At 36.6% G+C, this 15,325-nt stretch overlaps 1 protein-coding gene across 9 annotated transcripts; it reads right to left on the bottom strand.

Moving 5' to 3' along the window:
• Positions 1 to 80: 80 nt before the first annotated feature.
• On the bottom strand, positions 81 to 13,731 carry arfgap1 (ADP-ribosylation factor GTPase activating protein 1). Of its 9 annotated transcripts, XM_042222070.1 has the most exons (15): positions 13,530 to 13,731; positions 12,943 to 13,109; positions 10,189 to 10,259; positions 9,680 to 9,789; positions 9,194 to 9,365; positions 8,841 to 8,941; positions 8,648 to 8,734; positions 8,079 to 8,193; positions 7,923 to 7,979; positions 6,665 to 6,697; positions 6,428 to 6,457; positions 5,716 to 5,772; positions 4,296 to 4,355; positions 3,782 to 3,837; positions 81 to 3,665 (listed from the first exon to the last, which is right to left on the bottom strand). In XM_042222070.1, exons 3-15 carry the CDS (start codon positions 10,246 to 10,248, stop codon positions 3,326 to 3,328), a joined length of 1,278 nt encoding a protein of 425 aa, XP_042078004.1. In that variant the 5' UTR covers positions 10,249 to 10,259; positions 12,943 to 13,109; positions 13,530 to 13,731; the 3' UTR covers positions 81 to 3,325. The 9 variants fall into 9 exon arrangements, with proteins under 9 accessions (XP_042078004.1, XP_005924786.1, XP_042078005.1 ...); XM_005924724.3 differs by lacking the exon at positions 12,943 to 13,109; XM_042222071.1 differs by lacking the exons at positions 12,943 to 13,109; positions 13,530 to 13,731 and adding an exon at positions 12,643 to 12,936.
• Positions 13,732 to 15,325: the final 1,594 nt, after the last annotated feature.

Genomic DNA, 15,325 nt, shown 5'->3' with positions numbered 1-15,325 from the left:
ATCCTCCTTGAACTCTGTCACCTCCACTACCGTCCATCCATCTATCCACACAATCAACAGAAGACTGCACCACAAAAGCATTCACAACACATTTTTTTTCTTTAATTTTACACAGAAACATGTGTACAGGAGAAATATCCAGAGCCTTGGGGCAGGGGGTACGGTAACACTGGCTCACCTCAGGATGGCTGCTGGTGAAACTTGAAGGGTCAAGCAGACGACTGCACTTAAATTCACTTAGGAAACAACTGAATGTTTTTAGCATCACATAACATCTCATGCATGACATCAATTTCTGACATAATTATTAGTTTAGTCAACAAACACAGACATACCCATTCTCAAGTTATCCACAGGCACAGAAAATGAGCAGAACTGCTGCTCTGGAAAGTTCAGAATTTGACTCACTTCATGTGGCAAAAAATACAATCAGTTCTTTTAAAAAAAGAGAAAAAATATTTTAAGTCATTTAAATGCATTTTGATAACAAACAAATTCTGCAAATCATCCAAAAATCAATTACTAGTAACCCCAGCAAGAGATTCACAAAAAGAAAAACTATGGTATATCAGGACTAAACAGTTTAGATACAGTGAGAGCAGATCAAAAAGAATTTATCCATTTACTGGCAGTCAGTTTTATGCCATAATAAAGTTAAAAATAATAATAAAACAGTTGACATACTTCAGTAATACAGGGAAAAGTTGAGGGTAACAGTGAATCATTTGACGTTATCTGACATATACACAAGTAAAGTGGCACCAGTATCAACAGAAAGCAAACACAGCTGTTTAAGGCTTTGATCACATGACCAGACATGAACACCACTGCAGAGGTTTAGCAACACAAATCTTCCAGGAGTGATTATTAATTTTTTTTTTCCTTTACAGCACCGCATTATCACTGAAAACAGACTGACACTGTAGACTCATATTTGCTGCTTTACTGTTACACTACCAGTGGTGATAAGGTCTACAATAAAACAGTGCTAAAGAATGAAGAAAAATAAAATAAAACATGTTCACTAAATTAACCCAGGCAGTAAAGCAAAGACTTCTTAGAGGTAGGAAAATGGTAATGGAGCATTTATTCTTCAATAATCAATCAGCTAAGTGTTCGTGTCCAATGAAGACTGTCTGCAGGAGTAAACTATTGGCCAATAAAAGCACCAGGAAATGCAAATCAATCATGTTACTTTTGATATTAGCAAAACCTGAAGTTGTAATTGGTTTAGTGACATTAAACTAGTGTTGTATGAGGAGATTTTTTGCATGAAAAGCAACAAATTTACAGGGTTACAGGAAATGAAAGGCCACATAAGAAATTAGCTGATGCAAAATTGCCCTATACTTCAACCCAGACACCTTACTAGAGCCCAATTTTACACTGATTACATTCCCGCTTGTTGTAACCATGAACTTTTCAAAAATGCATTTGCATCTCTGATGAACAACGTGAGCACAGCTGCCATTTAATCTGACCGAGGGATGCACTAGGTTGATTAAATTAATTCATAACAAGCATTTGAGAGCTATGACCATCAAAGCATCCAGCATATAATGAGCCTCATTAGCATTACCCCGCAATTCAGATGTTAATACAGTGTAGAGATATCGGTGACACAGAATCTTCGTAATATAAACAACGACCACAGTGCAACAACACTCGACACAGAGATGCTTCGTATGAGATAAAATCTACAATGACCTGTCACCAGCTATGGTCACGAGCTGATAATAAAACAGTCTAAAAATCCAAACTTGTGTCCAATTAATGACACACAACCATCACCCTTGCATACAGTACACAGAGTATAACCAGCAAAGAGGACCTCTCGTGTGAAATTATCTACAATAAACTGTATATCATCTTTAGACATGACTTATTAAAAATTTCACAATATGTCTCTTGAAAACAAAACTAGAAATCTTTAAATACATTTTCTTTTGTTTAATAATATGAGTGATTACTCTTATTTATTCATTCATTAATAAGAGAACTTGATCAAAACACCTGGTCCAACCTGAGCCCAGTCTAAACCACATTGCAAGTGAATGCAGCCAGATCTGATTGCATGAACTCTAATGGGAAAGTTCATTCTGTTTCAAGTCACTTCAAACAGCTCTGAGGTCAGAATGAGAGGAAAACACACAATATTGCAATACCACCCCCATTCTATTCTAGCATTGGCAGGTATTCCGGGCATATTTATTTAGCAGTTTAATTTAAGCAGTGAAGCAAATAAAAAACAATGTTGCAACATAAAGCAACACTACTTGAAAGGATGTGTAACAAAAAATAAAATAAAATATGATGTTGGATGTGCTTAAAAGAACATTTTAGTGTGAATTGGGCCTACAGACAGGTTGTGCTGACTGAAAGTTAACTCATCCAACCAATCAAAGGGCTTAAAAAGCTCGCAAATGCAAAACGGGGGTCAAATTCAATGAAAATTTGATTTCAAGTTGGATTTACCCTAAAGCAGCCGTTTTAGCAGAATGGCAGTTACTAACTTTTAGACATGCCAAACTTCAAAGCGTTCCGTTGCCTTCGCCTATCTGCACTTTTGCTGGTGCAGATAACATGACAGTGTTGTATCTGCAGGTCTCTACTGGGAAGATGGAAAGAAAGGGAAAAAAAAGCTACTTGCTCATTAAAATGAAATTAATTAATACCATGAGGGAGATTTATTCTCAACTCATTATACATCAGATCATTTTATTTAAACTGTACGTGACCAAAGAGATTTTGATTAATGGTAAACACGAGGTGGAATGAACTTTATTATGTGAAAAAGTATTTTTGATCCATTTTACAAAACAGAGATGAAAATGTTTAAGGGGCCAAACCTGATTAAACACAGAACATAAAGTTGTTAGTGTTTAGATGGTGATACTGTATTTACAAGGGTTCAAATTTACAACATCAGATTTTCTCTTTCATGCTTTGTTTTTTTTAATACGGAAATTAAACCTGCGATCCAGTATGAACACTGGCTTCTTAACCTTTAAGAGTATTATACTTGGGGAGGTCCAGGCAGTACATTATGGTCTGATTTAGCTCAATTCCCTTTAATAAGGACGATTTACAATAATATACAGGACTGATATTCAGTAAAGTTATGAATAGTCGTCTCATGATGAGCTCAACTCATCCCTGGGCTTCATTCTTTTGCTTCTAGGATAATAAATATATTTTTAATGCATTAACAGGATCAAAGCTAATGGAGCTTTCCCTGTAAGTGCCGTTGAGATGAACAGAGAGAGTCAGAGGGAAAAAGGCCAGAGTAGGAAAAAAGGTAAGAAGATGTAGATTTGTGAGGTCACTACCAGTCTGCGTTCTCCCAGGTTTCCTCAGCAGGTTTCGTGGGACTCTTCTTTGTCTTACCATCTGCATTCTCCCAGTTGTTGTCCCAAGCCTCCCAGCTCTCTTCTGTGCTGTGTTTGTTGTTGGATGCTGCTTCAGAGCCCCAATTGTCCCAACTGTCAGAGCTCTTCTTGGCAGAATTATCTGCAATGGTCCAGCTGTCACTGCTGGGAGATTTCTTAGCCTTTAAGGAGCTGTTGCTGCCAAAGGTCTCCCAGAAGTCCCTTGCAACAGGCTGGCTAGAACTACCCTGATATCCCTCAGTGGCATCCATGTTTTGGTAGCTCTCACCAGCAGACCTGAACATAAAGAAATGCTTTTACAGGCCATAGCTTACAGCATTGCATCACAAAGTGCTTAGGATTCTGAATATGAAACATTTCATTTATTGTGTATTAAGCTTTTTTTTTATTACCCATCTTCTTGTTTTCCAGAGAACAGATTAGTCAGCTTTGACCCAGCTCCCTGAACCTAAGGAGGAAATAAACTATTTATGTAAGTGTACCTGTACATGTAAAATACCTTAATTTTCATTCATTCAAAGGTCAAAGAATGACGTAATAAAAAATAATAAGTCCTAACAAGTCCATTACGACAAATCCGTTTTTACTACACAATCAAACAAATTAGTTTTAGCAAGGCAGTAATATTAAAATGACACAAAAACACATTTTCTAACTCTTTTACATCATGTACTCACCACCACAACAAAATGGCAGCAAGAAAAACAAGAAATTAAATGTAATTAGTATAGTTCAAACTTAACGGCACTGCAAAACCAGTCTCCTTGGAGGACTAGAGCGTATAGTGTATCGGGGGGCTCCGGCGGTTTTGGATACTGTTTGCAATAGCAGTGCCAGGGCTACTGCTCCTCACTTGGGAGACTGGTTTTGCATCAGCACAGTGTGGCAGATGTCTGCCATTCCTACCTTGTTTGCCAGCCCAGTGATGCTGACTGCCATTTCATCTAGCAATTTGCCATCTTTCACCTGGACGAGCCAAATTATTGTTAAAAACTAATAAAAACAACAGTCTAATGAAATGCATGGTGAAGAGCTCATTTTTGATTGCGGAAAAAAAACAATACAGTTTTTTTGTTTATTTTTTTAAACAGCCCAGATGATTTAAAAGAAGAGGAAGAAGAAGAAAGACAGTAAAGAGTGTTAAAAAAAAGCACAGACTACAGATACATTAAATTAATATTGCCAACACTACATTAAAAGACAAAAGCATTTTGTTTCTGTCGGTCCACTCAAAGAGAATAAATCACTACAAAGCATGGTAAAAAGAGGCACCCTTCTATGTATAACAGTTAAGATTGAAAAGTCAATTACCCTGCTGATGCTGGAATTGAATTTAAAAAAAAAAAAAAAAAAAAAAGGAAAAATACTTTTGTTTTCTTTTTTCTTTTTTTTCTTTTTTTTCAAAAAGATGACATCCAGGAGCTGCTCACTTGGCAGTTAAATCTGCTAAGCAGAAGCATTGTGTCAAAAACACTTACTATTACTGCAAAAATGGTAACATGTGTTCTAATATTACATGATGTCAAAAGAAAGAGCAAAAAAAAACAACAACAACAAAGCTCAGACACACCAAATCCCCAAAGATAACGAGCTGTGGCTTTCAAATGAAGAGCTCCAGGATGCATCACGTCTTGTTTACTGTGAGCAGACAGCCGGTGGTTTTGAGATTGCATTTTGACCTGAATGCAACCAAAACCAGCTCAAGCGTAACAGCTTTGAGCCTTAACAGCACTCAGAAAACAAGCCACGAATTTTCAGGAAGCTTATGGTACAAAATAAATAAATAAATAAATAAATAAATAAATAAATAGTCTGTTGCCTACAGAATCTATGCATGCTGCTGTCTGTTTATAGGGAATTCACTGCGGCTGTCACTGATTCAAGAACATAAAAATGGCTCCAGTAAAGCAACACCAAAACCTAGTAGAACAGTCGTGATGTCATTTTGTGCACTGAAAGCTGGAGACTTTGAACTCAGACATGACGTGAACAAAGAGTTTGGCTGTTAAAAATGTTTGTGCTATAGGCTTGATCCAGTGACAGTTCACACTGACTCACACACGTTCCCAAATAAACAGTTCACAGCCGTACGCTTCTGCAAATCCCACAGCTGAGTCACTGACTGAGAGAGAGACAAAGCTTTGTGTTCCCCCCCCCTTTCCATCTTTGAAACTACAGGTTTGTCGTTTAATGTTAGTTGGCATACAGCAGATAAACTGGCACAGGCAGGCAGCGGAGAAAATAGCACATTCACATCTGAAGCTGTTTCGTGTCTAAAAGCACTGCATCCCACCACCAAATCAACAACTTCAAACATCAATGTTACCTTTTCTTGAGTAGGTTTGATAACATTCTCATTTAATGTCTGTCCTAACTCAGTGGCCTAGTTGGAAGTCAGAGAGGAGAGTTCACTTGAATGAAACAGTTTAACATTCACAGTACTGCAAGACACTGAGCTGCTTGTTCTGCAGTAGCATGCAGCCTGAGCATTCCCATCCACCATGACACTGAACAAGCACTAGAGGGTGTAATGGTTCAAGACACTGGCAGCATGGCACATCTATAACCCCAAATATTACGATATTTTTGCTTCTTACTCTGTGTGTTCAATTCTACAGAATAGCATCAAGGACTCCCCACGTTTTTTCACAGAAACCAATCAGGTGTTTGCATACCATTGTCCCTCTTCAGCGCTGTTAGCAGTAAACACAAACACTGGCATGCATAAAAAGGATAACCCATAATCAGTGGATGTGAGTGAACAGTGCTTCTGTTCACTCCTATTCCATTTGTCCTAAAGGTTATCCATATATTCCAAATTCAAATATGAGAAGAGACAAAATGCCTTGTGTTTAACCAAACAGAAGCACGTGGAGACGACAATTCTGACAACATTTTTTGTTAAAGGTTTCTTTAAAAGTGTTAAATAAAATAACTAAAAAGCAGACAATAATTCTGAAAAAACAAAAATGGTAGATACATATTTAAAAAAAAAAAAAGATATAAAAGAAGCACCATGCATTTACAAACTGCTTTACCGGTTCTGGGGGCGCTTTATAGCCCCTTAACTAGATCCACAGAAGGCAAAGAGATAGTAAAGTAGTAATACAGTTATTGCTTGTAGGTTTATATTATTAAAATATTTACAAGCAAATGGCATACACATGCTTATACCGTCAAAAGAAAGAGGAGACTACTTAATACAGTCTGTAGAAGAGTCAAAAACCTTTATTAACAGGAGCAATAACTGGCTACTCGAGATGCGATAGACTTACCTTTAAGGTTGCTTGGTTTGCAAGTTTAGTTGTCTGCATGAGAGGGACAAAAATAATCACCATTTAAAGTTTTGTTTTTTTAAATACACAAGTTAAATGCCCAACATAAATTCTATGAAAATAAAACATCTTTGTGTGGATCAGATTTATAGTTTTTCTATTTTCAGTTTTTAATTTTTTGGCATTATTAGTTTCCGGTAATGTCCAGAGTGTACTGGCTTGTTTTGGTTTAGCTTTTAAAATGTTCTGTTAGTTGGAAAAATGTTCATTTTTACTCTTGCTAAATTATTATGCTATGGACTCTATTTCTCAGGGCCAGATTTAAGATGTTCAGTACAGAGGCCTGTACTGCAAAGCAGGTTTTTGTTTTATCCAGGCAAGTTCAGGGTTAACCCTGGGGAAGGAGGGTTAACTTCTTTCTAGGGTATATCACCATAGTAACTTAGGCTGCAGACCTAACCTGCCTCAGAGCAGGTTAGGTTTCAGATTAGAGGTCAACAGGTATGAAATCCTACTGGCCAATCACTTCTTCAGGAAATAGCATCACTAATCCTGGCAGGTCTTTTGGACTTCAATGGGCAGACAGTAGGAGGCTCTAAAGTTATACTTTTGTTTTGTTTTTTTGGTTCGTTGGTTTTTCTCTGACAATTACACACCAATGGGTTTACACAGCTGAAAATGATTAAAACTAAAACTGTCACATGCACATTTAACCATTAATTTAATAGAATAATCTATCAGATTACAATGGGCAGTGTCTTAATGATAAAGTTGTGATACTGATAAGTGTGTTAACTTCTTAGACAGTTAGCGCTGTTGATGGCTTTCCTTCAATGCCTTCAAATAGTTTAACCTTCATAGTAATTTTTTCCAGTCTAACTGATCAAAACATTTAAATAAACACACTTTCACACAGTGCATTTCCTCTTACTTTCACTCAAACCACTGCTTTTTCTGCAGGAGCTGTGTTAATTTCTGCCTCTTCATGTTTTTCCAGAATTATAGTTTGCCATCCAGCCATGTGTGACCACTTAGCCTGACATCAGCAATCAGGCTAAGACAATCCAGGGTAGAGCCCAGCTATTACAATACAAACACCTCACTTAAAATAGTGTAGACATCTTGCTCTCAATAAGCTTATGCAAAAATGCCTGCTTTTGTTCATTTTTGTATCACATCGAGAAAAACAAAATGAATACATTTCCTATTCAGTTCATTATTAAACTGAATGAGTTAACCTTTGTTTGAAGTCACTTACATTATCTTTGGCAATAGAGGCAAACTTGCTAGCTCCAACAGTAAAACTGCTCCAACCCTGTTAATAAAATGTTTAAAAGTTAAGTTATATTAAGAAAAATAAATAAATTAAAATACAGTTCAGCCCACCCCCCCAAAAAAGTGTGTCTTGACTTACTGAATAAATAGAGGACATGGCATTGTTCAGGAAGTCCTCTTCTTTCTTCTCTGGGGTCACTGTGTTGCCAAATCCAACGTACCGGTTCTCTTGATTCCCACTGTAACCACCTCCACTGAAAAAGCAGGAAAGATTTTTTATTTTTATTTTGAATGTACACAAGCCAATAGAACAAAGATTCATAAAGGAAACTTAAATGTACAATTAGCAAAATTTCAGATATTAGACAAGGGCAACAACATTTCAAACGTCACTCATTACTTTGGATTTTATCCATTTCCAGAAAGGTTGTGTACATGAGAGACAATAAATCAAGATACAGTCATAAATATGAAGTCAAGCTGGCATTTTTAAATAATTATGAATTATCTCTCAAAGTCTCCACACTGTAGTTTGTGATATAGCTTTAACGTTCATGTTTTTCCTTGTATGCGCAAGTTACACCAATAATTACAGGAATGACACCTTATTCTCTGCCAAAGATGTCACTGATATACACTATGTATCTCTGCATAGCAAATAGTCATTTGCTGCCATATTAATGTTTATAGAAAACTTTAAAAACCTACCTCTGATAAGAGTTAACATCATCACTCAGCCAGTCTTCAAAAGCTTTATCACTGGATTTCGCCGAGTTCTGTCCAGATCCTCCAGAACTAAATTTTACATTACAGAAATATCAATTTGCTGTTTTGATGCCTGCTGTTCTCTATCTAGTATTAGATCTAGCATTAGTAAGTTTAAAATCTCCTTCATTCATACCGATGAGAGGATGAAAGAGTGCTTTTGGGTTGAGGGGACGTCCAGTTTCTTGCAGGGGACGTCTCAATGGACCACTCCTTTCCCTCTGCTAATGTTGCGACCTGTTAATGCAGTGATGAACAAGGGTGAAGATGTTAGCGCAAACTGGAAAGCATTATATCTAAACATATCAAGCTAAATATATCTCATTACTGAGGATATACATTTATGATTTAAACCACAATTTCGTTGTACATGTACAATGACAATAAAGGGCTATTCTATTCCATTATGTTTTATCCGGTCCTCTGTGAGTGGGTTACTGGAAGAAAAAAAGCATCAGGAATAATTAAGAACTGATGTGTGAAGCTTACCTTGTCCCTGAAGAGTGCAGCAGCTCTGCTGTTGTATTTCTCCTGCAGAGTCCAGTTTGGATCATAATCATCTTGCAATTCAAGAAACAAGCGGAATTTTCCATTTCCACCTGCTTTCATTTTCTCCAGTTCAATATCTTTCCACTTGTCCATGGTGACCGAGCGCACAAAACTGCAGACGGGGAAGGAAAGATAAAACTGCATATTATCAGGCTGTAACAATTTCTTTGTGATCATTTGAAGGAATACACAGACTACTCTGGACTGTTGCTTGTAAACAATGCTCTTCCAATAATGTAACATATTCATAAAACCAATCCATATATACACTAGAGCATTTGATTAAAATGTATTTTTTTAACTAATAACTGTATGTTATTTTACTATAGTAAACTTATCTCAAAGTTTAACATGTCTTTGTAGTTTGTCAGATATCACATAAATGTGACTAAAGTTAAGAGACACCATGACTCATCACATTGTTACCTGAGATGTACTCCCAGGCCCCTGTGCTTGCCAGAGCACTCGAGACAAATCCAGATGCCATATGTCACACTAACCCACTGAGGGTTAAAAGCTCCACACTCAAAACACAGCTGGAAAAAAAAACAAAAAAACACAACAGATGAATATAAGCAGGTAAAAACAACAACAACAACAACACACTTCATATTCAATGATATACCCTGGAGTTCTTCATTTGATTTTCTCCAGCAAAAAGCCAACTAATGTTCTTACAAACAAACTCTATGATACAGTTTTTCCTAATGTGTGATCTGAATATTAGAAATAACCTTCTCTAATTAAACTAGAATGTGTGCCCTCTTGTGATTCATTTATTTGGGGCCATTTAGAGGACAATAGTGCAAAAGTGCAACCTCTCAAGGAGCTGCTATCTTCTCTGTAAAGTAGAATAAAAACGTTCCGGTGGGCTGAGATTATTTTGGTTAAGAACTGAAGTTAAGCCACATGGATCAGAAGCTTTAAGGACTTACATTATTCTCATCCTGAGTTCTCACTTCCTTCAGAACTCTTCTGGTCCTTGGACTCGCCATGATGACTCACACTGAAACAAAATTGCAGAGGATCATCTTAAAGACAACTACTGGAACAAAAATACTAATACAAACCCCTGAGAATTAATACTCATCAACCCAACTTCATGTTGCTAAGCAACTAATTAAATGCCACCAATACCCATCATCTGTTTCCCACACTGAAATCACACAGTCTCACTGGAGTATCACTTTATTTTTGTATTCTATTATAGAGGGCAGGTTTAATTTGTGAAAATGAACCAACATATCCAAAGGCTGGACAGCAATCAGAGGAAATGTTTAGATGATGAACTTTAAAGGACCTGAACCTGCTCCACAGGCCATGAAACACACACAGAAAAAAGCTGCAGTAGGAGGTCAAAATTCAACCAAATATTCATCAAACCACGAGTTACTGCTGACAAACTGTAAAAGTTTATATGAAAAATGTTATAAATGTAACTTTTTAAATGCTTTTTGTTCACAGGAAGAATGAATCTAACATTTTATTGTAAATTCAAATTAAAGCATTAATGAATTATCAAATATTCACCTGATTTTCTGCTGCATCTGGCAGTAAGTATGCACAATGCGGGAGGCTACTGCAGGTAATTTAGCCACACCATTTTACAATCATGAAACCCCTACAGCTTCTTTGTTTTCACGTTTTTATCTTTGACCACAGCACAGAGACAGCATCAAACTAGACCCCTGCCCAACATGCACCAAGCAGCAATCACAATGATTCTTATAGCTTCTCTCCACAACCTCAAACAAACTTACCGGTAATAGATTTATGTCGTAATTACCATCAGTGAACACAAAATGTATTGTTTAAACTGCAGTGCTCCGCCATATCAGGTCATCATTTAACCATTTATAATGTCATTCATTGCACTTTTGGTACCCATTTTTAAAGATTAACACTTTCATAAATATTAATGGAAATAGGACAAAGTAAGTGGAATTGTTTTTTGTTTTTCCAACTGGTTAGTTTACTAATAAAAGAAAAGTATGAGTATTATGATATTTGAGAAGCTGAAACCAGTGAATCAGTGAATGCCATTTAGGGTATTCACTGATCCGCCCTCCCCAGACGTTTTAGCCAGAACCAACGGAAATTCCCAACCACTGAGTAAACCACTTCAAAACAAGCATATCATCTGTTTTCTTTATCAGAAAAAATGCATCATTTTCTGTCAGATACAGTAACAAATAAACACCAAATGCCTTTACTGTATGCAGACCAGACATGCCTATGTATTTAAATACAACCCTGCCTTTGTTTCCTTGTTACACATTAATAAAGGTCATGAAGATTAATGAGCTGTAAAAAATAAAAAATGCTGACAATTAGTCTGCTTGACTGGCTAATCCACTGCCTATCTAATCTGCTCAATAATAAAAGATGCTGATATTACATAACAGGGTAAACCAGACATCTGAGTTTTACCTGAAGCAACATCTACCAAGTCTTGCACATGTTTAGCAAAAAAAAAAAAAAAGAAGATATCCTACAAAGCCTGAGTATTTTCAAATAACAACTGGCAATGCTTTTGGCTATTCACTGGCTGGCAGACGTCTTGCAAATATAATCTGGTTTCATTAAACAGGATTACGCTGACAACTCATCACATACACTTTGTTCCCATGCTCACTCACTCTATGTACCCCTCTCAGCAATTGATTGCCTTATCAGTATATTCTCATACTCGAGTACTCCTCAAAATTATTATATTCTCTCATAACAAAATACTGTTATACCCAAGTCTTCTGAAAATCCTAAATCCTCTTAAAAACTGAAATAGGTGTAACATTTCATTTTTAAACATTTACCTTCGTTATAACTATTTTTTCCCCTTTAACTTTCACCCCTTACTTTAGTGCAGGAAGGTCAAACTCATTTTACATCGTGGGCTGCACACAGCCCACTTCCATCAGTGAAACTTTTCTTTTTGTCAGTGTAAAGAAGTTTAACTACACTTTTAATCTCTGAGATATGTTAATAATTCGACAGCATCCATAAACCTTTCTGCGTGATAAGGAAATGCTGCTGTAGTAAATGAAAAATCTGTCAGCAGGACTTTTTGGGCTTAAACTGTGAGAAATACATTTGTATAATTACAGGGAAAAAAATGGTAGCTCCTGCAATTATAGATGTTTTATCAAGTCATAGAAAACATGTTATTGATTTGTACTGTAGTCCCATTGTAAGAAGGAAAAACAAAACAAAACACTGAACCATCTATAGAAGACAGTAATAAAATGTAAAAAACAAACAAACAACAACAGAAAAAAACAGGCACATTTCTGTCACTTAAGAGCTTAGGTACACAATGAATAAACATATGGGAGGACCTTATCAGGAAGAAAAGCTATAAAACTTGGTTCAAGAGTTACGCCCTCCTTTACTTGTTCAGATGGTCCAGAGATCCAAATTGGGAGTCTGCTGGGTCACTTCTGGCCTCCTGCACCTCATGTTTGCCACCAATGCACTTATTTTACCATGACCTTTACCAAGTCTGAAGTTTGGTTCTTGTGGTGATTTCTGCCACATCTCTAGATTCTCATTTCCTCGTCTTCAGCCCTGGTTAGCTGTGCTTTAAGAACAGATTGTGGGGCAGTGGTCTCGGTGTAAATAAATGTAGTGTTCCTCGAGTGTGTAGTTCCACTCGGTGACTTAAATGCCACATTGTTACCGTGCTTGCTTACTGAAAATGGTGCTCCTACTTCAGCAGGACCCGACCTTCCACCGTCACTCCAGAACATTTTGCCCTTTCTTTTTCTTTCAGCATTAGTCTCTTTCTGTCAGCATTATGTCTGTGACATTAACATATTCCCCCTCACGCTTGTTTAACTGATCAATACGCGACTGCGATCTGAATGAAAAAAAGGCAGACATCTACGATAACTGGCAAACAAGCTGCTTAATTATAAACCATAAACATACGTCATTATACGCTGTTACATTGCTCTCCCTATAAAGCCTAAAAGCAAGCAGCAGTCTAGTTAACAGCCAAATTACGAGTTACATGACAATTAAGTTTTAGCTGAGGTGCAGACGTGTCAAAGCTCTGGGAGACACTAAAACTACCGCCCCCATGCAGGGGCTTAATGTGTGTTTTTCACAGCACAGGTATAAAAGTATACTGATGTGTTTTCCACGTCTTGCTTTGACTAATGATTCACAGTCCGTCTCCAAAAGGAGATGACAGCGATGATAACATTTAAATGAACTGACGAGATTAGCAGCACTGGTAGCGTTAGCTTCACCGGGAGCTAGCTAACTGACCCGTTACCTGTCTGTGACCGACGAAGAAGCGAGGAGCTGTTTCCAAAGTCTACTGATAAACTCCGACCTTTCTCCTGTCGCGGAGGATCAGCAAAAGCTGGTGTATCACAGACTATGTCGGTCAGGGAGAAGATAATTTTTCAAGAATGCTGATGTTAAACACCGGTAGCCATGTTCCTGTTTGCATACGTTGGCAATGCAATGCATTATGGGAGTGATTCTTCTTCTTCTTTTGCATTTTAATGGCGACTTTAACCTGCTCATTGCTGCTTGTTACTGGACTGGAGTGTGTGGGGGTTTGAGGGTTTTTTTTTTCTTTTTGAGTCGCAGTCCACAACCACGACGACGACAATACAGTTTATATATAAATAAGGTCACATTTCAGCACTCTGCTATCATTGTCTGATTTATCAAGCAGCAAACTTAGAAACTCATATTAAAAAACACTTAAAAACTGCACACCAAATTCTTGAAATACTTGAAATAATATCCCAAAATTCAATGTGAGTCTTTCTGATTAACTGAACTTCAATTTCAGTGATAAATGCGAGTTTGTGCTCCACATGGAATTAGGTTTATAATAACAAAATATGTGAATGGCTTCTTTCTCATTGCTTTCTACTGAATCCACAATAAATATCAGAAACAGACTTTCTTCTACAGTGAACAGCTGCATGTAAAACAGGAGTAATTAATTGATATTATGATGTTATATATCTCCTGTCATACTCCAGAATAGCTTACATTGAGAAATACTGCTTTGTCTTACTATGATCTAACTGATTGTTTTCTAATGTTGATCAGAGAATTCCTCTTTTTGCTTCAGACACAACACATATTCCTAATGCTGAACAGGTTCAGTGTGATAACAGTTTGTCATTCCTGTTATTCCAGCTGTTAATTAGGTGTTTAGCAGTATCACATCCCAAGACTGAAAAATTGTGAATTTTCGTATTTGAAATAAAATCTGGAATTTTTAAACTAAGGATGACATCATATACATATACAATAATAGTAACCATAATGACATATAGAAAATTAAATATAGATTATTATAATATTATTATAATATAATATTTAATATTATAATATAATATAATATTATAATATTTAAATATTAAATACCACCACTTTCTTTTCTTACATTCTTATTTTTATTGCACTTAATTTTCCCCCCAAAAAACGATTTACACAGTTAACAATGCCCACAGTGACTGCTTTAAATGGCTGTGCTGTATTTAAGTGATAAAAGTGTGACAGTTCATGATTGTGTCATGCTTACCATACCTTCCCTCTCTGTCATGTAAAACTATTTGGATTGTATCTATATTTAAAAAGTGCCAGCCACACTGTGCCTCCTAACTCTAATTAATGATGCCCATTATTATCCATTGCTGAAATTAAAACACTCATCTAAAATTCATCAATAGCAGCAATAGCAGAAAGATGTTTTTTCCACCATAGATCAACAGCACAGGCCCTTAACTCATTACAAGCTGTACATTGGCTTCTATGTATTTAGCTACACTGGATTGCCTGTAAAGATTATTTGCATTATTAACTATTCGATATCCTGAAACTTTAAATTCATCACTTTTGCCATCGGGTCATGTACATTTGTCATTCCTGCCATCAGAATTAATAACAAAAAAATGAAATTGTGATACTTAACTTGATTTTAATATCTTTTTCTTTTTTCTGCATGATTAGTTTAAAATAAAGACATTTAATACCAATCAGAACTTGTTACGGAAAACCACAGGGGGAGAGATAAGCTCAGTTGTGAGCAGTGAGGGATTAAAG

This window comes from Haplochromis burtoni, unplaced genomic scaffold (genome assembly GCF_018398535.1).
Source record: "Haplochromis burtoni strain Fernald_Lab_line unplaced genomic scaffold, NCSU_Asbu1 Contig_79, whole genome shotgun sequence".
Lineage (NCBI taxonomy): Eukaryota > Metazoa > Chordata > Actinopteri > Cichliformes > Cichlidae > Haplochromis > Haplochromis burtoni.
This window is presented reverse-complemented; position numbering and strand designations above follow the sequence as displayed.